Source organism: Martes martes (genome assembly GCF_963455335.1).
Source record: "Martes martes genome assembly, chromosome: 12".
Taxonomy (NCBI): domain Eukaryota; kingdom Metazoa; phylum Chordata; class Mammalia; order Carnivora; family Mustelidae; genus Martes; species Martes martes.
The window spans coordinates 79,324,488-79,347,952 of NC_137900.1; the positions used below are offsets into that span (position 1 = coordinate 79,324,488).

At 46.8% G+C, this 23,465-nt stretch overlaps 1 protein-coding gene across 4 annotated transcripts in view; it reads right to left on the minus strand.

Moving 5' to 3' along the window:
• The window catches only part of ASTN2 (astrotactin 2), a gene marked incomplete at its 5' end in the record, with an annotated part of 861,701 nt that overhangs the window by 597,145 nt on the left and 241,091 nt on the right, over nt 1-23,465 (minus strand). For 2 of the 4 annotated variants that reach the window (XM_080820162.1, XM_080820160.1), the window contains one exon: nt 9,130-9,282. The exons of 1 other annotated variant lie outside the window; for it this stretch is intronic. In XM_080820162.1, coding sequence (XP_080676288.1) covers nt 9,130-9,282 — 153 coding nt within the window. The remainder of the gene's footprint in view (nt 1-9,129; nt 9,283-23,465) is intronic. One more of the 4 variants, XM_080820159.1, reaches the window with a different exon arrangement.

Consider the following 23,465-nt stretch of genomic DNA (forward strand, 5'->3'; position numbering starts at 1 on the left):
GTTATTTCCCCCAATTGTGTGCCAGAAAGCCTGGGACAACGGTGAGACATCCAGGGTTACCTATAGTCATCGAGCAAGTAGACAGTCAAGGGGTTAAATTAGGATTCTCTCAGTCCACGTCTAAGATGTTCCCTTCCACCAGGGAGTACAGGTCAGATCCAATCTGCTGCCTGTTTTTGGTGTGGTCCAGGCACGAACAACAGTTTTTGCATCTTTCAGTGGTTCAAACCAATCAAAAGAAGAATATGTTAAGATGTAAAAATCATACAAAATTCATACTTTTAAAAAGTATCTATAAATGCATTCCATTGTTTTGATTAGTAGAACTCCATTAGAAAAAAATGGTACTCAGTAATTATTACTATATTTTGAATTTTGTCAAATTTGTGGAAAATTTTTTCTCATTGTATAAGTGCCGACATAATTCTCAAGTTTGCCTCTTGGTCAGCAAAGCTTAAAATATTTCCTGTCTAGCCCTTTACTGAAAAAATCTGCTGACCCTGCATTAGACCACAGGGCCTTGCAAGGATGTAGCCAGGGTCCAAAATTGACTACCTTTCATATACCACAAGCCAGGCTGGATCAAACAGTGGCTTGCGATCCAAACCTCTTCAGCCCTGTTAAAAAAGGCTGGTTAGCAAAGGTGCAAAAGTTATATGTAGTCTTTTAATCATCTATAGATGCATTTGAATCTGGGATGCGATTCTCCCAGAACAGCTGTATCACATTATGTAAGTTCCCATACAGATCTGAGCCTCCATTTTACCATCAGCATATTGGGAATAATTATGCTTGCCTCAGGGGATTGTGCAGATCCGTCCAGACTTTAATGTAAGATGGAGGCTTAAAAAATATCAATACTGGTAGGTATTGTAAGAAATAGCCCAATAGGGGTATCTGGGTAGCTCAGTCGGTTAACGTCTGACTCTTGGTTTTGGCTCAGGTCAGGAATTTAGGGTTGGAAGATCAAGCCTGGCATCAGGTTCTGTGCTGGGAGTGGAGCCTGCCTGAGATTCTTTCTCTCCCTCTTCCTCTGCCCCTCCCTCACTCTCTCTTTCTAAAATAAATTAAAAAAACACACAAAAAACAAAAACACAGTCCAGTATTTTGTCCCTTCGTCTTTTAAGAGGTGAGCTCCTACTTCCCCAGGCCTTGAATCTATGATGATCCTGTGACTTGCTTTGAGCAATAGAATGCAGCAGAAGGAAAGACATGTACCTTCCAGGTTTGGGCCTCAAAAAACCTTGTATCTCCTATTCTTGCTGTTTCTGGAACCCTCTGCCATTTGAACATGCCTCTGATACTTGGCTGACCGCAAGTACATGACTGAGGTCAGCTTAGCCTGCCCCAACCAGACCAGAAGAACTGCCCAGCTGAGCCCAGTCTAAATGCTCAACTTGGATTAAAAGTCCCATAGGTGGTGGCTGTCCTAAGTCACAGAGTTAGGGGTGTGTTATCATGCCATGACTCTAACACACCATCTGTGCCATTCCGATAAAAGAAATATCCTAGAGTTGTGACCTCAGGCCCCACCAGCACCGCACACACAGCCTCGTGCTAAGGCCACTTATGATTGCCTCTCTATCCTGCCAGCCCAGCCAGAATCGACTAAGAGTCCCCTGACATATTTCAGACAGACAAGGAAAACCGCCTGGAGGAGACATACACTTTTCAGCATCACGAACTTCTCGGGGGTGGCTGTGTTACTCTGATTACAGATCAGCTCTCCCAGACCTCAGCCCAACACAGGAATCACTGGGATGCTGGTGGCACTGGCCCTCTTGGGAAGGGCCTGAGGCCAAGAAAAGGAAAGTCAGAGCTCTGGGGAAAAGGCTTCTGCATCCAATAGGCATGGTATTCCCTGTCTCTGAAGATGCCAAGACTCTGATTTCAGGATGTAGCTACTCTAGAGTCCTTAAAGGAGCATGTCCACAAACAGCACATTCTCACGATGGCCCTGGGACATAAGAATGGCAGGTATCCTCACATCTCCAGGTACTGGGGGTAGAAACCCAATGAGATTAAGCAGTTTCCCTGAGGACCCAACTGCACTTAAAAGCTGGGGTTTCAGCCAGGGTTTTCTGAGTTCAAATACTGGACTTTTCAATAGACAACCATGCTTCCCCATCAGACTTATCATCAAAGACCTTTTAAGTCAGAGGAGACCTGTGGAAATTATCCAGCACATCACCTCTGCTTTGCAAATTAACAACAACAAAGATTTATTGGGTACTTGCCATGTTCGGTCTGGCCTGCTGAGCACTTTACCTGCATTAACTCGAATCCCCCGGCCCCCCTAGGAGGTGGCTGACTATACAAATTCTAGGTTAGGTGACACCACTTTAGCCCACAAAGTCACTTCCCAAAGTTGAGCGAATCAGAGGCAGACCTGGGATATGGATTCAATATCCACCTGACTTCCGAACCTGAGATTGTTTCCACAAAAACACACGGCCTCTTAGATGGGGACACTGAGGCCCAGAGGGCTGAAGGTCCTATCCAAGATCACACGGCCCGTGTGATTAATTGTCCATTAATCCATCAAGCATTAACTGAGCATCTGCTATTTGTCAGGAGCTAGGCTAGTCAATGAAAACACAGGCATGACCTGGACATAGCCACTGCACTTCATGAGTTTAATTAAGGGAGAAGAGAGGTGGCCATAAATTACTCTAATAAAAGGTAATAAATGACAAATATCACAAGGCAGACGGAGAACAGGTTATCAGAGCTTCTGGATCCTTTATCCTCCCTGACAGATACACCCAGATACACTCTTTCACTGCAAGACACTGTCCTCAGAAGGTGGGCTTACGTAAATATATATATATTTTTCTATTTATTGGTAACTGGCTATAAATTATTCACTTAGTTGGAGGAAAATATTCAGAAACATTAATGGCTTTAAATTATCTGCCATCCTGGGTTGTTGTGATGCTTAAATATTGAACAGGCAGCCCCAGGTTCTATGTTTATGACTCTGGTTTGCATCTTTGTTCCCTAAACCTCTCTTCCCACTTAGCAGTCTTCCCTTTCCACCAGGAAAGTTTGGGTAGAGGCCCTTGCCTTTTTGCCAAAGCAAGTCTTGAAGCTGCATAATCAGAATGAATGAAGTTCTTCTGGAAACCATGAGATTGTCGCAGGAAGATGGGGAGGACTGGACAGATGTCAGCTCTCTGGGGTCGGGACCTTTGTCTGGGATGAAACTGTTCTTTTTTCCTCCACCTCCATGCCATGTCTTGTGCTGGCTGTTCCTCCCTATCCCCACGGCCACATGCCAAAAGGCCACTCGCCCTTCCAAACAATGCCTTAAGGGAACTTTCTTTGTGAAGTCTTCAAATTTGTCCCAAATGAAAAGCGTACATACTTTCTGCAAGCCCACAAGGACAGGGCATGGCTCCGTAAGGTCAGAGGACGTCCTGACTCTTGTCCTGACGCAGAGAGAGATGCCTCACCTTCCAGAGTCTTCTAGCTCTGGAACACCCTCACAGCAGCACTGATGATACAGAAACACTCGTCAATGCATGATAAGCTACAACTGTTTCCTTCCAGGATCTATACTAGACTGATACTATTTCAAAGCTTGGGGACGTTACCCAGACTAGTTGGGAGTAAAATCCAAGTCATCTGGCAACTGCAATGTGGGCTCTGTCTGGGCCCTGAGGTCACAGTTCCATCGTCTACTAGCTGGATAAACTTGGGCAAGTCACTTAACCAAAGTTTGAACTTCCTCTTTTGTAGACTGAGACAATTACATCCTTACCTTATGGTATCTGGGGAAGCTTTTCAATGAGATAATACGTGATGAGCACAGTCCTTAAAATATACTAAATGCTCAGGAGATGCCCGTGCACCACATCTCATTAACCATTTGTATTCTACGATACTCCCATCTATCTGGGAGCTCTTTGCTATTCTATGCCCGTTCTATTACACACTGGAGCTACAGAGAGACATAAATCATTGTCCTTCCCATCATGGGACTGACAGAGCTGGGGAGGGAGACAGATGTGTCCACACGTATTTACAATGGATTGTGATAAAGGCAGAGACAGAATGCAGCGCCAGACTGCATGTGCCCAGACAAAGGAGTGGCTCACTGAGCAGAGGTGAGGGCTGAGGGTGGGCCAAGGGAGTCTTCTTCACAGAGGAGACTTTGAAACCGAATTCTGAAAAATGAGTAGAAACCTGCTGCCTGGGGTAGAAAAAGAGGAGAAAAGGAGGGGGTTTTAGGCAGAACATGATCTGTGCACAGACTTGGAAAGCAAAGCAGGTTGGCTAAATGGAAAAATGGCCAGTGTGCCGGAAGCCACAGAATGCAGAGGCTTGAACTTGGAGCGAGCTAGGGGCAGGCTGGACCCAGGCCAGGAATGAGCCTGTGTAGCAGACTATGGCAACTTTTTACTATGTTCCCTTCACCTTCCATATTCTGACTTCTAAAACAGAGTAAGTGTACCCCCAATGGGTAAGGATACTGATATACATAAGAGAAATAATGAAACAGTTATAATAAAAATAAAACAACGGAGGACACATATTCAATGTGCACCTTTTGCTGGGCTCCGTGCTCACCGCTGTACAAGCATTGTTTCATTTGTTCCTATAGAAACCCTTTGAAGGTGGTATAGTATAAGCTTGGTTCTTCTTCCTGGGGCATCACTACTGCCTAAAGACTTGAGAAAATGTTAAATAATTAAACTGAAAAACATAGGTAACATAATTTATGAAATTGAATGCCGTGGTTTTTTGGTTTTTGGTCTTAGGTGTCTGGTTTTGGAATTTGGGGCTTAAGACTAATGTCTTTCGAGTGCAGCTATGGGATCCTTTGGGAGTGTGCTGATTCTCACCTGTCTTCAGGAAGTCTTCATCACACAAGCTTGAGATGCCCCCAAAGGCAAGCGACAGCCGATCAGGGAAACGTTGTAGGCAGGAGAGTGACATGGCCAGATTTAGTGTGTTTGCAAAAGATTGCTGCAGCCACCAGGGTGGAAGATGGATTTGTGGATGAAGGGGCTGTTGCAGGACTCCAGACGAGGAATAATGGAACCTCAGCCAGCTCAGAGGCAGTGGCCCAGAGAGCATGGGGCGGAGCTGGGAGCCGGGAGCCGGGAGCCGGGAGCCGGGAGCTGGGAGCCTCTGCAGGCCGTGTGAGCAGAACCCTGATAAGTGATAACATTAGCTACTCCTTATTAAGTCAGTCACCCAAGTGTCAGGCCCTGAGCTACACATTTTGCAGGTATTATCCCACAACCCATCTATGACGTTGGTATAACTAGCACCATTTTACAGATGGGAAAACTGAGGCTAACACAGCTTCATTGCTTAAACTCATTCAGTTAGCCCATGGTAGGTAGTTGCAGTTCAAACACAAAAGTCCCACTTTTAAACCACTAGCTACACTTCAGGAACCTCGAGAAGCTCTTCGTCACATCACAAGCAATCTCCCCCTGCTTTATTTTAGCTCCAACATATTCACTGTTCACTTCCTGTGGACGTGGGGGTCTGCCTGCCCAACAGCTGCCTCATAAAACCCTGCCAGAGTCCCCCACCGCCTTCCTCCATCCGCCTAAGGAGGATGCACTTGAGCACCTGCAAGGGCTCTTGGGAGGAAGCCAGAGCCACAGAAACACATTGGTGCTGCTTTGAACCATGTGCTCCACTCCACGACCCCGGTTCTCCACTGCCCACTCCATCTGCTGCGAACCGCTGGGCACCACGGCCTGGGCACGAAGCCCACGGAAGCAGAGAGGGGCCAGGTGCTCCCACTCTGGGCCAGAGGCCTGATGCTACCTCTGCAGGCAGAGGAAAGAGCTGGGCAGTGAAAGAAAGACTGAGATTCCAGACCCTCATACTGCATCTGGGGCTTCCGACGATCCGTGCAGCTGGACGGAGTGCTTCCAACACCACGTGTCTAGGGTCGTTTCCGTTCTTCAAGATGAGAGTAAATGTCCCAAGGAGAAATACAGAGTCTGTGGTCAAGATGGTTTCCTAGAAGTGGAGGTAAACAAAGAAGCCCAGCTCTCTGTTCCATAGGACTTCCCAGGATCTTCAAAAGTCGAAGATGCATTCGCGAGTTTCCAAGAGGCAGAAGGACAATGCAGAATTTCTATCACTTTTATAGGCCATGGAGTTCTTCAGTCCAAGAAAATCTTGAGGAGCCGTGGTGGTAAGCATGTGAGCTGGGAACTGCAGGGCTGGCTCACGCTATCCTTAGTCTCTCTTGCAAAAAAAAACCTTACCCAATAGTGGCAGTAAAATCACAAGCACAATGTTATTAAGCCATTTTGAAAATTGCCTTAACAGCATCCACTTGAGCACATTTAATGTGCTATCCATCAGTGAGTCTATCTCTAGGGGAAACAAGATTCCCTGGAGGTCTGTACCAAGAGGCTCTGGTTTATCTTGGATCCCTCCTACCTCGGTAATTCAAAAGTTAGAAAACTGAGCCACTCTCGATTGATCTCTGAGGTTAATACACTCATTTATTCCACAAATATTTATTAAGCACGTTCTGCACATTCTCTGTGTTAGGTTTATGAATATGAAACACATTTTTAAAGAAGAAGATAGTAAATAATCAAACAGACCACAATAATTTTAGACCACAATATTATGGAACAAGTGAAAAAAGGGTTAGAAAGGGGTAGAAAAGCATGAGGCTGGGTGGTCATGGAAGACGGTTTGGAGGAGCTTGTATCTGAGCTAAGAGCTGAACGGCGGGAGAAGAGCCAGGAGAGCAGCCGGGGCGGGGGGTGTAAAGAGACACAGCGAGGGGAAGCCAGCAAGTTGTCAGAGTCAAAGCGGGGAGCCATTTGCTGGGTTCCTGCAATCAGAAGGAAGGCGGGACGGCTGGATCACGAGGAAATGCAAAGTGAGTCAAGAGACCAGGAGCCAGATCCAGATGGAACAGGAGATTGGCAAGGAGTTTGGGTTGTAATCTAAGGACAACAGGAAACCACTGAATGATTTAATCAGAAAGAGACCTTATCTGGTATATGTCTCTAAAAAGATTACTCTGGCAACTTTGAGCAGACGGAATTTCAAGGAGGGCACAGTTGCAAGCAGGGGGTGAGAGGTGGCAGTGGTCATAATGGTAGTGAAGAAAGGGGGGACAGATTCGAGATACATTTAGGGAAAAAGTGCATTTCTTCTCACTTTAGTTCTCTCACGCCCAATTTGATTCGTAAATTGAAATAACTTGATATCCAATCATCATCTAAGTCAAACAGATTTTCATTAATAAGCAAATTCTGAAATTCTGCCCAAAGAGTGAAGGCCAAATTTGATGGCTAAGTTTGATGCCCCACCACCACCAAAAAAATTTCCATGTGGCATTATTTATGGCACTGTTTAATGGTAAAATTATCAGAAACAGCCCAAATGCCCAAGAGTAGAAGAGTAGAGGCCTCATTAAGACAGTTTTGGTGCAAAAGAGGGACTTGAGGGGGAAGAATTCGGTAGTATAACTAATGTTACAGATAGGACACTAAGGAAATGAATTCAGACTGGCAGTGAGAACAGAGGGGAGGTTACGGACTGGGAGTCACTTGTAGTCATGGGAGCTGTATTTGCAGGGAGGATCTAAGGGGGATTTCTTGGTGAATGATGGAAGGCAAAAGATGGATACGTAAGGCTGAATGAAACTACAAGTGACCCAGAACAAATATAAGATAGGACAAATACAAGACAGTATTTATTCCGCCCCCAACACACATTAGCTGAGCATTCCGTGCTGTCCGCATTCACCACTTCATCTGACCTTCAAAGCAGCCTCTGGAGTAGGGATTGACAACCCATTGTACAGAAGAGGAGACTGAGCCTCAGAGACATCCAGGGCCTTTTTGAAAGCCACGCAAGTTGAAGTTGATTGGGCTGGGGTTAGCACTGGACGCTGCTGAAACCTCAAAGCAACTCACTCACCATTATGCCTCAGTTCAACCTGGGGTTTATCATATGAATTCCACAAAGCAACTCCATCATCAACATCTGCCTTGATTTCTGACCTCAGTTTACTGAGAAGATCCTTGGTTTTTCACAGGGTTCAGGATTTCACAGGATAGTTTGGAAATACAGGTAGGACCTTGCTAGTTCAGAATACAGTGGTTTAGTTAAAAAGTTTGGAACTCAGCCAGATTAGCTCTTTCTGGCTCTCCTACTTACTAGGGCATCCCCTGGGATAAGTTATGGCAGTTCCTTGTGCCTTTGTGACAGCATCTGTAAAATGGGAATTACTATGGTACCTTCTACACAGTGTTGCTGGGAATCAAGTATAAAAAGAGGTATATAGCACTTAGCCTGCTGCCTAGAGTAAGTAAGCGTTCATAAATGAAAACAATTTCTCATAGGGTTAGATGGGTCATTTAAGGCAGGGAGAATAGCATGGAAAGGAACACAGAAGTGGAACACACAGATTTAGGCGACACAGCAGAGAGACAAGAGCTCGGCAATGGTCTTGAATGTCCTTTCCACAAGACCAAAGACTTCTGAAGGCACTGGAAGGCCACGAAAGCTCTGGGAGAAGAGGAGTGACACCATCAGAACTATGTTCATAGGAACTAGAGACATGAGAGGCCAGAAAAAGAGAGGAGTTGGAGGCTACTGAGTGAATGTAAAGAGAGGGGAAGGGATTTGGATGCCAAGCAATAATAAGGGGGTTCATCCCACCCACAAAGTCATACAGATGACCAGAAAGAAAAAAAAAAAAAAAGGAGGTGATGATGGAGATGATGAGGAAGAGGAGAAGAAGAGAATGGGAAGAGGAGGAAGAGATGGAGAAGGAAGGAATGACCTGCTTTTTATTGCATGCTGGGTTGTGCACTGGGCTAAGATACCGTAACACTCCTGTGAGAGAGGAGTGGCGGGGAGAAGTACAGCGACCCGCCCACGGTGACGTGACGGTCCATCCCCATCTCAGATGAGGCAGCAGGGGCTCAGAGACACTGGCTCCCCACCCAGGGGCACAGGTGCGCTGTCTGCAAGCCTCAGCTGAGATGACTGATCGGGGACATCGCGGCACGACTCTGGGAGTCCAGGGCAGCAAGGGAAGGGCGGGGCGCAGCTCTTCCTGGTGCCTTCGGAACCTGGGGACAGCCCGCTGACACCGTGGCAGGCGGTGCTGGGAGGGCCTACCTCGAGACTTGCTCCTCCGCTTCCGCTTCCCTGCCGAGGCCCTGCGCGGGGCTGGCTGCAGCTGACCGATCTCGATGGGCGTGTTAGCGCGGAAACTCTCCTTGAACTTCTGCATCAGGGACTCCACTGTCTCCTGCGTCGCCTCAGCTGCTGCTACAGGGTGGGCAATGGGGCTGAGGTTAGGGCTTGGCCCACCCCCAGCCCGTGGAGAACTGCGCCTGGCCACCCGGAGTCCCTGGAGCTCCCTCCCTGACCCACGATGATACGGAAGCCCACAGATGCCAGTAGCTGTTGGCTCCCTCACTTATGCATTCAACACACACTGTGTTCCAGGCAGTGCCCAAGCCCTTGAGATAGGGTGGTGAAAAGTCAGACACAATCCATGATTCAAGGGATTCATCACTTGGAAGGACACATATCGAGGCATTCCCAACGTTGCAATGCTTTTGGGATAGGAGAGTACAGAGTATCAGAGTGGCGCCAAGAAGGGTCCTTTCACCCACCTGGGGAGTCAAGGCAAGCTTCCTGGAGGAGGCGCTATTTATACAGACATCTTAAGGGTGAATAAGCATTAGCAAAGAGCATAGAATCAGGGTAGGGTTACTAAAGAGATTTGGTAAGAAAGATTGCCTGGGTAGAAAGAGAGGCAGGCGCAAAGATGGAAGCCACAAAGAGCAGGGTGCTTAAGCAAGTGACGGGAGTTCAGTGTGGCTCCCAAAGGGAGCAGGCGAAGAGGGGACGAGGCCAGAGAGGTAGATCACTATCAGTCACAGAGGAGTTCGGAACACATCCTAATGGCGAAAGTTGTTCACTGAAAATTCACAGAAAACTGGCATGTTCAACCTAAGTCCTTTTGATAATAATTCCTAACAAGAGCGTGGAGAATGCACGCAGAGGTCTTCTCCTTGCTCCTGCGGTAGCCAGCCGAAGGCCATGACAGCCTGCGCCAGAGCAGTGGCAGTGAAGGAAGAGGGCAGCCCACTGATCAAACAACATTTGAGGAGATAAAACTACAGTACTGTGACATGGAGATCACTGGGTACAACAGCCCAACTTCACTGTAGGGAAACTAAGCCGCACCCCCCAAACAAGGTGTACGACTCACTCCAAGCAAGCCACTGGCAAAGTCAAGCCTTCTAAGCCCAGTCCAATGCTCCGTTTTTATCAATACCCTTGGTGGGTTGGTTAGTAGCCTCATTCCTATAAAGTTTCAAAATCGAGACTGGTAGAAAGTTCCAGAGAATGGTAACAGTGAGGTTGGGAGGGCAGAGAGAAAAAGGTGGAAGATAAAAGGAGAAAAAAAAAGGCAGAAAAGCTCAAGAAGGAAGGAGAGGGGCAACATAAAAGGCAAGGAGAGGAAACAGGAAAGAAGCAAAGGAAATTGTCTACATGGCCTCGCTGCCTTTGTTCTGAGAAATTCCCAGAGAGAGTCCCATCTTTGAAATCTTCAAGCTCAGCCCTCCCTCCATCTATGTCTCTAGAGGCAAGGATGCTTCTTCAGTTTGAGCTACCCAGTGTCTGAGGCCAGGAGATGGTATGTGCAAAAGATGCCTGTTCCTTTGAAGGGATTTCACCAGACTGGACAAAGAAGGCTTCTGAACATCCCCACCCCAATTTCTACGGAGCTCCCGCTTTTCCAGGTAAGGTTTCTGGTTTAGACAGATGCACTTGGGGCATAGCTCATATCCAGGCAGCTGGTTTGGGTGTTGGGCTCTGTGAAAAGCTCTGTCTTTGAGGATAGAGGGGGAATCTATGTTTACCTAAGGAAAAGACAACTGACAATACAAATGGGCCTTTGAGTGGATTTATAACTTCCTCAGCTGCCTGTCTTGCTATCTTCCTAGATATCTCCATTAGGTCTACCTAAAGGTGAACTGAGAAGAACCACCCAGACATGGGACACCTATTCCCAAGCCTACCATGCACAGCTCTCCAGCAAGAGGCTACCCTCCAATTCTGAGAAGCACTTCTACACCCAACCCTGATGGTTTAAACCCAGATATGAGTATGATTGGCCCCAAATTGTAAGAGTTAGATTAATTATAGTTAAATGTTTAGAGCAAACCGTAATCTGGAATCCTCCAAGGGAGGGGTGCACACGGGTCTGCCCACATTCACGCCTTCTTTCATCTTCTTATCCGTTCATGCATCCATTTGACAATGTTTTCAGAAAAAAACCGTAATGCGTCTGTGACAAGTACAGGAGGTATTGTCTTAGCTCAGGCCACCAAAACAAAAATCATAGATTGGGTGACTTAACAATTTATTTATGTTCTCACAGCTCTGGAGGAGGAGGGATGTCCGAGATCAGGGTGCCAGGATGGTTGGGTTCTAGTGAGGTCTCTCTCCTTGGCTTACAGGCAGTCATCTTCTCACTGTGTGCTCACACAGCAGGGAGAGAGGACCCAAGGTAGGGAGACAGAGAGAGAGAGAAAGAGAGAGGGAAAGAGAGAGATCTTCCTCTTTTTCTGATACCCAGTCCTACCCTATTAGGGTCCCACCTCAATGATCTTATTTAATTTTAATTACCGCTTAAAGATCCTATCTCCAAACACAGTCTGCTGTAGATTGAACTGTGTCCCTCCGATTTCTTATGTCGATTTCTTATGTCGGAGCCCTAACCCCCCGTGTGATTGTATTTGGAGAAAGGAATTTTAGTAGCTAATTAAAGTTAAATGAGGTCATAAAGGTGAGGTCCTAATCCAATAGAATCAGTGTCTTTATAAGAAGAGGAAAAAATCACTCTCTCTCCTCTTGCTTTCCCCAAGTACATGTATACACTAAGGAATGGTCACGTGAGCACACGGTGAGAAGGCAGCCATCTGTGAGCCAGACCCCCACCGTGCTGGCGTCCTGATCTTGGCCTTCTAGCCTGCAGAACTATGAGAAAATAAATGCCTGTTGTTTAAGTCACCCTATCTATGGTATCTTGTTATGTTAGTCCAAGTAGACAAACACAGTTTGTCTGAGGTTAAGATTGCAACGTAGGATTCTATGGGGGACACAAACATACAGTCCATGACAAGGTATGATGGTGAAAAGACAAACAGCTCCCCCAGCCCCCATAATGCTCACCACAGAGACGGGATGGACCAAGATGAATGAAATGGTTGACAGATACATGTAAAAAGTCTTAAGTGACATACACCACAAAGGAGAGGTGAAAAGAGACTCTCTCAGCAGAATATGACCTAGTTTAGGAAAATCATGAAAACTTGCTTCAAGGAGTGTGTAGTGGGACTAAAGGCTGAAAAGAGTAGGGGTTAATCAGGTGATGGGGAAGTGGTAGGGGAGGAAGGAGGCGCGGAGAACACAGGAGGAGGGGAAGGATTCAAACAAAGAACCCTTTGAGGAGACGGAGTCAGGATGGGCAGCACCACCACTCACGGGGCCTGAAACACTGAAAGCACGTGGCGTGAGATCATGCTGGAGAGGTAAGAAGTCCTAACCCCAACCCCAACCCCGATCCTTCTGGGCCTTATTAAGGACAGAACACGCTGATGGTTTTAGACAGAAGAGTGGCTTAATCCGATTTTCATGTAGGGAAGATCGTTTCAGCAGCAGACAGCAGAATTCACTGAAGATGCGCAGAAATAGAAGGAAGAAGACCAACCAGGAGGACGGGACATTTGTGCGGAAGTCCACATCCGAGAGGATGATCCCCGGGAGAGGGCAGCGGAGGCAGAGACAGAGAAGTAGACAGCAGAGCCAAAAGAACAGAGAGAAATAGTGCAGACAGAGAAGTGGGCATGTCTGCCGGCTATCTTACAGGCACAACTCCCTCAGGAGGCGGTGGCTCACTGGAAGATGTGGATGAGGGAGGGGTAGGTGTGGAAGATGGCTCCTGGCCTGGCTTCCGCAGAGACATCATGAAGGCGCCTCTCAAGGAGAAGGGGAGCTCTGGAACAGAAGACATTCCAGAAGACCGAAAACACGACTCAGGTCCGAGATACGAATGCACGGTATCTTGCAGACATCTAAGGAGAGGTGCCGAGGAGACGGCAGGTTACGTGGGTCTCACGCTCACAGGAGAGAGTGAGACTCCTGGAGACTCTGCACACGCCCTCCTTGGTAGAGGTACAGAAGCCATGTGTGGGCTGGTTCAGAACACGAGCTCCTGGCACAGTGCAGACAACGGAACCCATGATCATTCCTGGTCTGTACTGGCTGTTCTCCATTTGCTCCCCATGATCCAGCCCCGCCCCAGGTTCATTGGGCCCCCCTCTAGGTCTGGAGGCCGACCTTCTATGGACGATATCCGTTGCTCCTTGTTACTTGCCTACCAGTTGGCTTTGCCCATTGGGGTGCTCTGGCCGGATCCAGGAGGAGAGGATTTGGACATAGGTCTTCCCTTGTTCCTTTGCTGTCTCTGCACCCTCATCCTCAGAATCTGGGAGTCTTGACAATCACAAGGGGTCCCTGTTCACAGATCCAGTCCTCAATGCCTCCAGGAAAACCATGTCCTGTCCCTTCCTCCTCAGTTATAAGAGTTAGTAGTGGTTTCCTATTATTTCTTGTCCCAGGTTCTTCAATACCCCCTTGCGGATTCTCTGCACTCTGCCTAGGCCCCTATAAGTAATTGCTTCCTTGAATTTCTCCTAAAAGGCCCATCTGAAGGTGCCTTCTTTGTCCAGCTGAGACCTCGACAGATACACCATCCTTTTTTGTTGCCTCTAACATTCACCGATTCTAAAGACCCGCCTCTCCCCATCCTGCTATTTCTGCTTCACTTTCTCTTAAACCGATGCGGACAGGACTGGCTAGAAGGAGAGGAAGACGCGGAGAGGGAAGGTTTGCTCCTCTGAGCTGCCAGGGTTTCTGATCCCGGCGGCAGCAAATCCCATCCATCTGTTTGGCGGTTCTCGCCGCGGCAGCAGTGCCAAGAGCCCAGACTTACAGGGCAGGTGCCTGCGTGAGCCCCTCCGTAGCCCACCTCGATCTCCCTCCTGCTCTCCCCCACCCCCATCCCTCTGATCCCTTTCGGTAGCTCTATCAATATCAATATATCAAGTTGTCCAAACAAGCCACACTCCCTCCTGGTACCCGCTGAGCTCTGCCTCCCCAGAGCAGCAAAATGCTCACCCGTCGCCTGGATGAATGCAACAGATGGTGCCTGATCTGAGCATCGCGGCAGACCCAGGAAGGGAGGGGGATGAGGGGAAAGCTGCCTCTTTCCACCATATGAGAGACTGTCAAGTTTAATGGGTATGAACCACTGGGGCCTGAGCAGAGGAGCCCCAGCCCCCAAGACAGAGGGAGGGGAGGAGGGAGGAAGAGAGAAACAAAAATGGAAATGAAAAACATGGTCAGTCATAACAGCAGGGGGCATGAAAGGAGGAGGCAGAGAAGAGTGGAAGGGAGAAGAGAGCCGGAAAATAATGCAGAGGGAATGGAAGGGGGAGTGACAAGGACAGAAGAGGAGACAGAGAAGGCAGGAGAAGGGAAAGGAGAGGCAGAAGAGAGGGCAGACCTTGAGGACATTTGCAAAGGCATATGGCTCCCAGATACCAGGCAAGCTCCAGCGTGGTCTTCCGCCCTGCATGCTGTGTCTACCCTAGAACCCAACAGTTCTGCCTTCGAACTCCCCGCACACACAGCCTGCGACGTCCTACCACCAACACTTGCGTAAGTTCAGGTTCAAGTTCCTAAACCACCTTCATTACTCTCTTTACTTTTTCTAGACTCCTCTAGCCTCTGTAAGAAGAAAATTCACCATTCTTGAATACCAACTCTTTGCTAGGCAAGGAGCCAGGCATCTCCTTACAGTTTCTCATGTATTCCTCCTAATAGGCTTGCAGGGAAAGCACCAATAGGTGGTGTTTAGAAATGAGGAAACTGAGGCTCAGAGAAGGTAAATCATCTCCTAGGGTCACACAGCTTAGGAATGCCAGAGCTGGATGGGGACCCAGGATACGGTGACACTGACGATCCTGGTTCTGTCCTCTGTACCACGCTATGTGTCTTCTTTCTGATTTGTTGGTGGAGGAAAATGGATAGTCCAGTCTTGGGGTTTGGAGGTTAGTTCTCAGGGCCTGGAAAAGTGACTCTGACAGCCCAGCTCCTCTTAAATCATCCAGGCAAGGAGTCCCAGGCAACCTGACCCGGCTGGAGCTAGGGGCTCAACCTGACTGGAGACTGGTCAGCTATGACGGAGGAATCTTGCTCAGTGTTGATGGTCAAGACTGTACAGCCTGGAGGTCTTGGGCTCAACTCAAGCCCCATTTGCCAGCTTCGTCTCACTAAGAACTATGTTCAGAGAACCACGCCACAGATGGGTATTAATTAGCCATATTGACTAGTGCAAGTGACAAAGCCAATTCAGGTTCCAGTGTCCGCTTCTAATGTCCACTCTGCCACTGTGTGACCTGGAGTCACTCCCTTCTCTTTCACAAGGCTCGGTTTCTTCCTTTGTAAATGTCTGCAGGGCAGTGGGAGGACTCAATGTAACTATGTATATAAATTGTCTAACAGAGCTCCTGGAACGTAGTAGGTGCTCAAGAAAGAACACTCATTACCAAACTTCCTCTCCCTACCCTTTGGCTTCATGATTGGTCAATCATTTCATCGATCTATCCATCCATTCATAAGTTCATTGATTCATTTTGAAAGTCACCTGCATTATAAAATATCCACTCTGAAAATTCTTTCAGAGGATATATAATTCCTCTTTTATTCACATGTGAAAACAAAGGCACCAAGAGACCAAGTCATGACAAAAGTCTGCAGAAGACCAAGGTACAGCCCTCAAGTCTCCTGTTTCCACTACTCTTCTCTAATTCCCCAAATTCTAAGATCATTTTAACCTCAGATCTTGTGATGTTTAATTTTATATATCAACTTGTCGAGGCCACGGAACAGAGAGAGTTGGTCAAGCATTATTCTTGATGTTTCTGTGACGGTTTGTTTTGTTGTTGTTGCTTTGGATTTTTTTAGATAAGTTTAACATTTAACTCAGTAGACCTTAAATAAGGCAGATAACCCTCTGTCATGAGTGTCGGCTTCATCCAACTTGCTGAAGGCCTTCACAGAAAAAAGACTGACCTCCCCCAAGGGATGAAGAGCTCCGCCAGCAAGTCATCTTCAGACTTGAGCTGCAACATTTAAACGTTCCCCACGTCTCTAGCCTAAAGGTTTACCCTGAAGATTTGGGATTTGTCAGCTTCCAAAATCATAGGAGTCATTTCCTTAAAACAAATTAACAGAGAAACAAACAAATCTCTAGACAGATGCTGATAGAGATAGAAAGCGGTAGAAAGATAGATAAAAAAAAAAATATATATATATATATATATACACATATACATATATGTGTATATATATATAATCAATAGGTGATAGAGATATAAGTACCTCCTATTGGTTCTGTTTCTCTGGACAACCCTGACTAATACAGACCTCAGTCTGTGTCCCCAGGCTTTGGACTGGGCATACTTAGATGCCAGGATTGTGGGGGACAGTATTAAGACATTCCTGCTCTAAAGCACATATAAGCTGGGAAGACCTGGTACAAAAGCAAAGAACCATCACAGTTGGAAGTTGTGAGAATCAAGTCACCGAATCTAACATCGCATCTCCTATAGCAGCCATCTCTTCATGAAAAGAAAAAAAAAAAGAAAGAAAGAAAAAAGAAAGAAAATAGTCCGTATTCCTTAGCCAGATGACAATATTCCACAAGTAGGACAAATTCAAAACAAAACCCATATACACATTTTTTAAAAATGGCCACCTCTTCCCCATTCTCAGGGTTAAAAAGTTGATGGATAGAATTTTCTCACTTTTTAGTGTTTTTTTTTTTCTCCCTCCCACACATTTTCTTAAACCTTTGATGCCTGCTATGGCTTATCTTCAAGCAAGCGCCTACAGGCAAGACAAATGAACAAACAGCAGCAAATATAAATTGGAAAACTTGGGAACAGCCTTTTCTTACAAACACGATCTTGGGCCCGTTAGCTAACACTGCAGACTTGGAGGGTGGTCATAATTTCTGCTGGAGAACTACATCAAGCTGGAATGATGGAATAAAAAAATTAGTGATATTTGCCTCAGCTCTCTTCAAAACACAATACCTTCCAGTTTCTCTGCAGCTGGTTCCATAGTCCCTAGCCAGGACACAGATGGTCTCGAAGATTCTTTCCGGCTCCATGGCCCTGTAGTTCTAAATGTAAATGAAACTGTGCTTTCAGTAAGATGAATGCAGTAACCACAAGGACTGCAGTCTCGACTTCGCGGGGCCTTCTTATCTCCTGAGAATGCTCTCCTTACAATCTCCTGTTTTTATAGAGCCCAGAGAGGCACAGGAGACTTCCAGAGTTTGGGCTGAAGTTGAAACAGCAGGTCAACAAGCCCTATGCAAGAGATAGCAAGGCATGGCTATGGGAAAGCTTTGGAATCAGCTGCAGTTTGGAATGTTAAGCTCTATTCCTTACCAGCTGTGAGATGTGGGCAAACCCCTTAACCACGCAACGTCTCAGCCTTCCCAAGTGTTAAGCTGAGGCTTGCAATTCCAAATTCATAAAGCTGTTTTGGGATTAAATGAGATGCTAAAATGCTTACCCCGGTGACTGATGCAGAGTAAGCATTTAAGAAATGAGAGTTAATACTGTTATTTTCCTGGCCAAAAAGATCTTAAACCATCAGTCATGGCGAATCCAGATCCTCTGCCCAAACCTGCAGGGTATAGAGAAGTCCAGAATGGGTCGGGACTCACAGACACCAGCCAGATTCCTCTCCCAGAGTCCTCCTTACTGTAACTGCACAGGAAGGCCAAGTGTGTGGCTCTGCATGCCTGGGGCTGCGGGGCAACCTGTGTTCTACAACTGGGATTCTGCAGCCAACAGTACTCCTGGGTGCTGTATCCGATGTGGGCGCTGGGCAGGCAGGGATGAAATGTACATTGTCCCTTCTTTCAACCGCAAAGCTCTTTAGTGCAAGAGATAAGTAAATGTAGTGAAAAGAGCGCGTGCGAAATGCCCAGAGAAGTGTGACAAGAACACTGAGAATGTGCCCTCCCATTCCTTTTGTGAGTGGAAAGGCTCTTGAAAATTCCTGGAGATGCCAGCTAGTCCCGAACCTTAAAGAATGCAGAACCACGGGGTGCCTGGGTGGCTCAGTGGGTTAACTGCCTTCGGCTCAGGTCATGATCTCAGGGTCCTGGGATCGAGCCCCGCATCAGGCTCTCTGCTCAGCGGGGAGCCTGCTTCCCCTCTCTCTCTGCCTGCCTCTGCCTACTTATGATCTCTCTCTGTCAAATAAATAAATAAAATCTTAAAAAAAAAAAAAAGAAAGCAGAACCAGGTAAAGGAGACTATAAAAAGAGAGCCATCCGCAGGTGACAGGGACAAGGACTTTAGAGAAAACCCCACACAGTCTGGTTCTTCTAGAGATTCCAGTGGGAGATGATTTCCTTACCGAGAGAATCCGTCTTCAGCCAGGAAGAATGATGGCTCTTGCTATACATGTCTACCTCTTCTCCCAACCCTCATTCGAAGAGCCCCCCTACTTGAGGGCTCTGCCCTCCAGCCCCATGACCCTTTCCAGTGCCCAGCCCCGCCAGCTCAGGATGAGTCTGCAGAGGAGGAAACCCAGGGACCTGGCTTTCATCCCCCTCCTCTCACTGATGCACTCTGTGGCTTTAGGTGTGTTTCTTCACGGCCCTAAGCCCCAGTTCTTCACCTGTAGAACCCTGAGCATAAATCTCCCTCAAGAAGTGTGGGGTTTTGTGGTTTTTTTCTGGTTGAAATTCAATGCCATAATATATGCAAAATGCTTAGCTCAGTACCCAAAACGGATTAAGCACTCAACAAAGTACAGCCTTTATTATCATTATTGTTCCCGGGCTTAAGTGAGATAAGCTTGCAGAGGGCCTTGCCCTGAGTCAAAACTTAATGCCTGCTGCTTTCTTCCCTTCCCTTTTGGCTAACTCATAGCCTCTGACTAAGGACCGTGGCCCCGAACTCCCTGTTGTCCTCTCTTGGATAAACTTTATTGTCATGCCTGGCTCGGGGCCTTCTATCTCCACTCTGCTTCAGCCCATGCCCATGGTTACCCCATGTCTGTAGCCAAAACCTGGAACCTGGATACCACTGCAACATTAATCCTGGATCATCCTGCTCATGGTCCTCTGTCTACCCTCACGCCTCACTCTGTCAGACTTGTCAAGTTTATGCTCCAACCTCCAAGGGATTCCTAGGTCTCCAAAAAAAAGTGTGTGTGTGTGTTGCCAGTGAAGATTTAACTCCATCATCATGAGTCGGAGGCAGCTGATTTCTAGCAGCAGGAGGGGAGATGCCCAGCTTCTTACCCCTACTCCCTTCCTCCCTAGAAATTTAACCTTTTCATGGTTTCACTTTGTCCCCCCAGAGAGTTAGCTTAGACTTCTCTGGTTGATCTGCGACCAAGGTTCACTTAAATTTCCATTCCAATTTGTCAAGGACATCTCCTTAGTCATATAATCGTAACAGCAGTAATAATAACACTTACCATTTATGGAGTGTTTATAATGTGATAGATATTAAGGTAAACAGTTATGATTGAATATGATTCTCATAATGACTATCGTGCATGAAATAATTAGCCTCATTTTGTCATCCCGTCCCTCCTCCCCCACCTATACCCTTGCTATACCCTCTCTGTAGATGGAAGGTACTTCACTGTACCTTGATTTTCTCTTGGCTGTGTGACTTGTTACGGCCAATGGTATGTGGGTGAAAGTTAGCATATGTCAGTTACAAGCACAGGCTTCAAGAGGTACCACATTCTCCTGCTCACACATTCACACCCACCACCACCACCATGAGGAGGACCTGTCTCAGCTAGCCCGTTGGTACAGGGAGCATGAATGACACATGGGGGATTCACAGCTCTGCAGCACGGAGCAGTCACCCTACTCCTATCGCCGGGGGCACTGACACCCGCATGTCTGACGATTATGAGCAAATCCATCTAAGATGAGCACAACACTCCATCTAATCCTCACATACATGACAAATTGATGTTTCTTGTTGGATGCCACTGAGGTTTTGCAGCTGTTTGTTATGTAGCACTATTGTAGCAATGATTGACTGGTATGCAACCTGTCAAGATGCGTATTATTATTTCCATCTTACAAATGGGTAAGTGAGGCACAGCAAGATTGATTACTTTTCAAGCGTCATCTAACCTATGAAGAGCGGAGTTGGACAACTATCTCCCAGTACTACCCCAAGGATTGTTTTGGAGTGTGACCAATAAACATGATTTAATGAACTGACTTGCGTATTGGAATATATGAAAGTAACCCCTCTTAGCCAGCTTCCCTTTGATCACATCAATGATAATTATGAAGACTATCCCAGAAATAACAATGACCTGAAACTGAGGTGTCCCTCTATGGGCGCCTAAAGACCATTAGCACATCCATTCAGAGCTTGCAGAGTTGGGCTGTGGTTGGTGAATGAGTGGACAAAGGTTTCGAGGGGTGGATGACTGGTCACTGAATGAAGGGTGTGAGGAATACACATCGGGACTTAAGTCCATTACCAAGCCATGCAATGGTGAGGGGAGGGGTTCACCAGAGCGCAGACTATGGGATTTGTACAATCTTACTACTTTAACTGGCAGATTTTCCACTCGTCCTCCTTTAAACTAAGGGCCTATCTCCCCAGTGCAAAAGGGTGGTTATAAATTTAAACACATGTAAGTCAACTATAGCAAATGGCAGGGATTTTGCAGTGAAATTAATGCAGCTGCATTATAAATATGTCCTATTTCTCAATATTAAACTCTTAAAAATAGACTAGCTAAATATATAGGCAGTAATGGATTGAGGCTGAGTTGGCGTTACTGTAAGGCTGGGGATTTTCCATTTAATGACTTATAATTTCAATTTCCCATTCCTACATGACAGTGAGAACAGGCTTGCTTTATTATTCGTGATTACATGCCACCACCACACAAAAATGGGTGGAGAGACCGTTGAGAGCAACATCGGTGGGAGGGGAGAACAGAGACTCCCGGATTGAAAACTCAGCAGATCTGGGAGAAGAAGACCCAACCATGAGTCCCAGCTCAGCTGCTGTGTGACTTCGGACACACACCAACCCTCTCTGAGTCTCAGGAAATTCAAGTTTCTGTGAGATGCACGTTAAAGCATTTTAGATAAACTGGGCCACTATGAACTTGGCAATATTGACACTTCATTATAGCTTAGTAAAGACTGGGCTTCTAAGTCCTGTTTTCCACATCCTTAATCATAGTGCCAGTGTCCATGCAAAGTGAGACAAAACAGCATGCTAGAGAGGCGCCTGGCTGGCTCAGTGGGTTAAAGCCTCTGCCTTCGGCTCAGGTCATGATCCCAGGGTCCTGGGATCAAGCCCCGCATTCAGCCCTCTGCTCGAAGGGAGCTTGCTTCCCTCTCTCTCTGCCTGCTTCTCTGCCTACTTGTCATCTCTGTCTGTTAAAGAAAGAAAGAATGAATGAATCTTAAAAAAAAAATGCTAGAAACACTGTGCAAAATTATCTTACTACCCTGGGGTTCAAATCCTGGGCCTGCCAATTCTATACTCTCACCACGGAACACAGTGGACCCTGCCTCTCCAGACCTCAGATGTTCTTCATTTACTAAATGGAGAGGAGGCGACCTATAGGACCGGTTTACATAAGCACACTAGTGACATCATCACTTCATATGGGTTGACTTGCTGAGTGTTTACTCTATGCCGGACACCATGACCTCATATCCCACTCCCCACAAGCTTGGAGAATGGGTGACATTAGTATCACTCTATGGGGACACAGCTTGACCTGGAGCCCAGGCTGGTCTGAGGTCTGTGGTTTTAATCACTGCTGAAATGATGCAGATAGTAGGAAGAACAAAAGAAGCATGTGGAGGGAGCAGAAAAGAGACCAAACTAGGGTATGCTGGGGCTGTCCCACGCACCTATGGGGGGCTACTGTGTGGATATGGGGGTCACACACACATCTGAGGAATTTGTTCTGTTCCATGGCTAGATAATCCTGAATTATCTTCTTCTTCCCTTATTCAGTCCCAGTTAAACTAGCTCAGCTAAGTATTATGGATACCTCCTTTTTTCTCTCCATCCTTTTCCCAGGGAGCAGTCAAAAAACTAAGCTAAGACAGTAGAAAGAACTGGAAATCATGTCTTTAGCAGAGCAGAACAAATTCCTCCTCTGATGTTTTTCGGTGAAATAATAGAGATCCATCCTAGGGAGCCATTTGCACAGGGAGTCTGCGTGCACGGGCGGATGGGTCTTGAGGAATGCTCTCATTTTGCTCAATGTGCACAATGAGGTAGAGAAATGTGATAAAAGAAAGAGGGGGGGGCGGTGAGGTTGAGCTCGAACCTCAAACCAAGCTCCTGTAGTTGCAACACTGAGGGTTCTGAGAGCCCTGGGAGGAGTCTCACCCTCCTGTCACTGTTCCGATGAGGAGTATTCAGGGATTATAAACCACAAGTGCTACCTATCTCCTTTCGAGTGTCGGCCTCTTCGTCCTCACCTTTTAGCTCCTGTCAGTCACCTCCTGATTTCCAGCTCAGAAGTTGAACCCAAAAGCCTGGGTTAGACAGAAGCGTCCAGGTGGGGTAGTTTTGGAGTCCTCATCAAAAACGTACATCTTAATTTTTAAAAATTTTTAAAAGATTTATTTATTTGACAGAGAGAGAGAAAGCGAGCGAGCGCACACACAAGCAGAGAGAGTGGGAGAGAGAGAAGCAGGTTCCCTGCTTAGCAAGGAGCCTGATGCGGGGCTCGATCCCAGGATCCTGGGATCATGACCTGAGCCAAAGGCAGACGCTTAACCGACTGAGCCACCCAGGTGCCCCCCAAAATGTACATTTTATAAACACATGTTCAGCCAGGAGTTCTTCCTTCCTCTCCTTCCTTGTATCGTTTCCATTCAGCAATTTGGGCATCAGAGATCGCAGTTCAAGTTAACAGTAAGGCAACCACTAAGAAAGCAACATGAATAGAAACATAAAGTCTGAGGACACAAAGGTGACAGCTCCGCCATGCATTGCTCAGACCATGCCTAGGGGACTGTGTTGAGATCTAAATGTCACGTGAAAAATACAACTAACAAAACAGACCAGGCCAGGTATGAAAAGCTAGTCTGATATGAAGGCTTGGAATGGTAGCATAAGGAACAACAAGATAATAGGAAAGAGTAAAATTAAGCTGCCTTCAGTTATCTGAAGGGCTGCAGTACTAGTAGTGCTGCTAGTACTAATGTTTACCATCCTTATTACTGTAGCTAAGTCCCAAGCAACACGATGCATGCTTTTTATAGGTTATAATTACAAGAGCTATTTTCCTAAGTGCTTACACTGGGCCAGGCACCT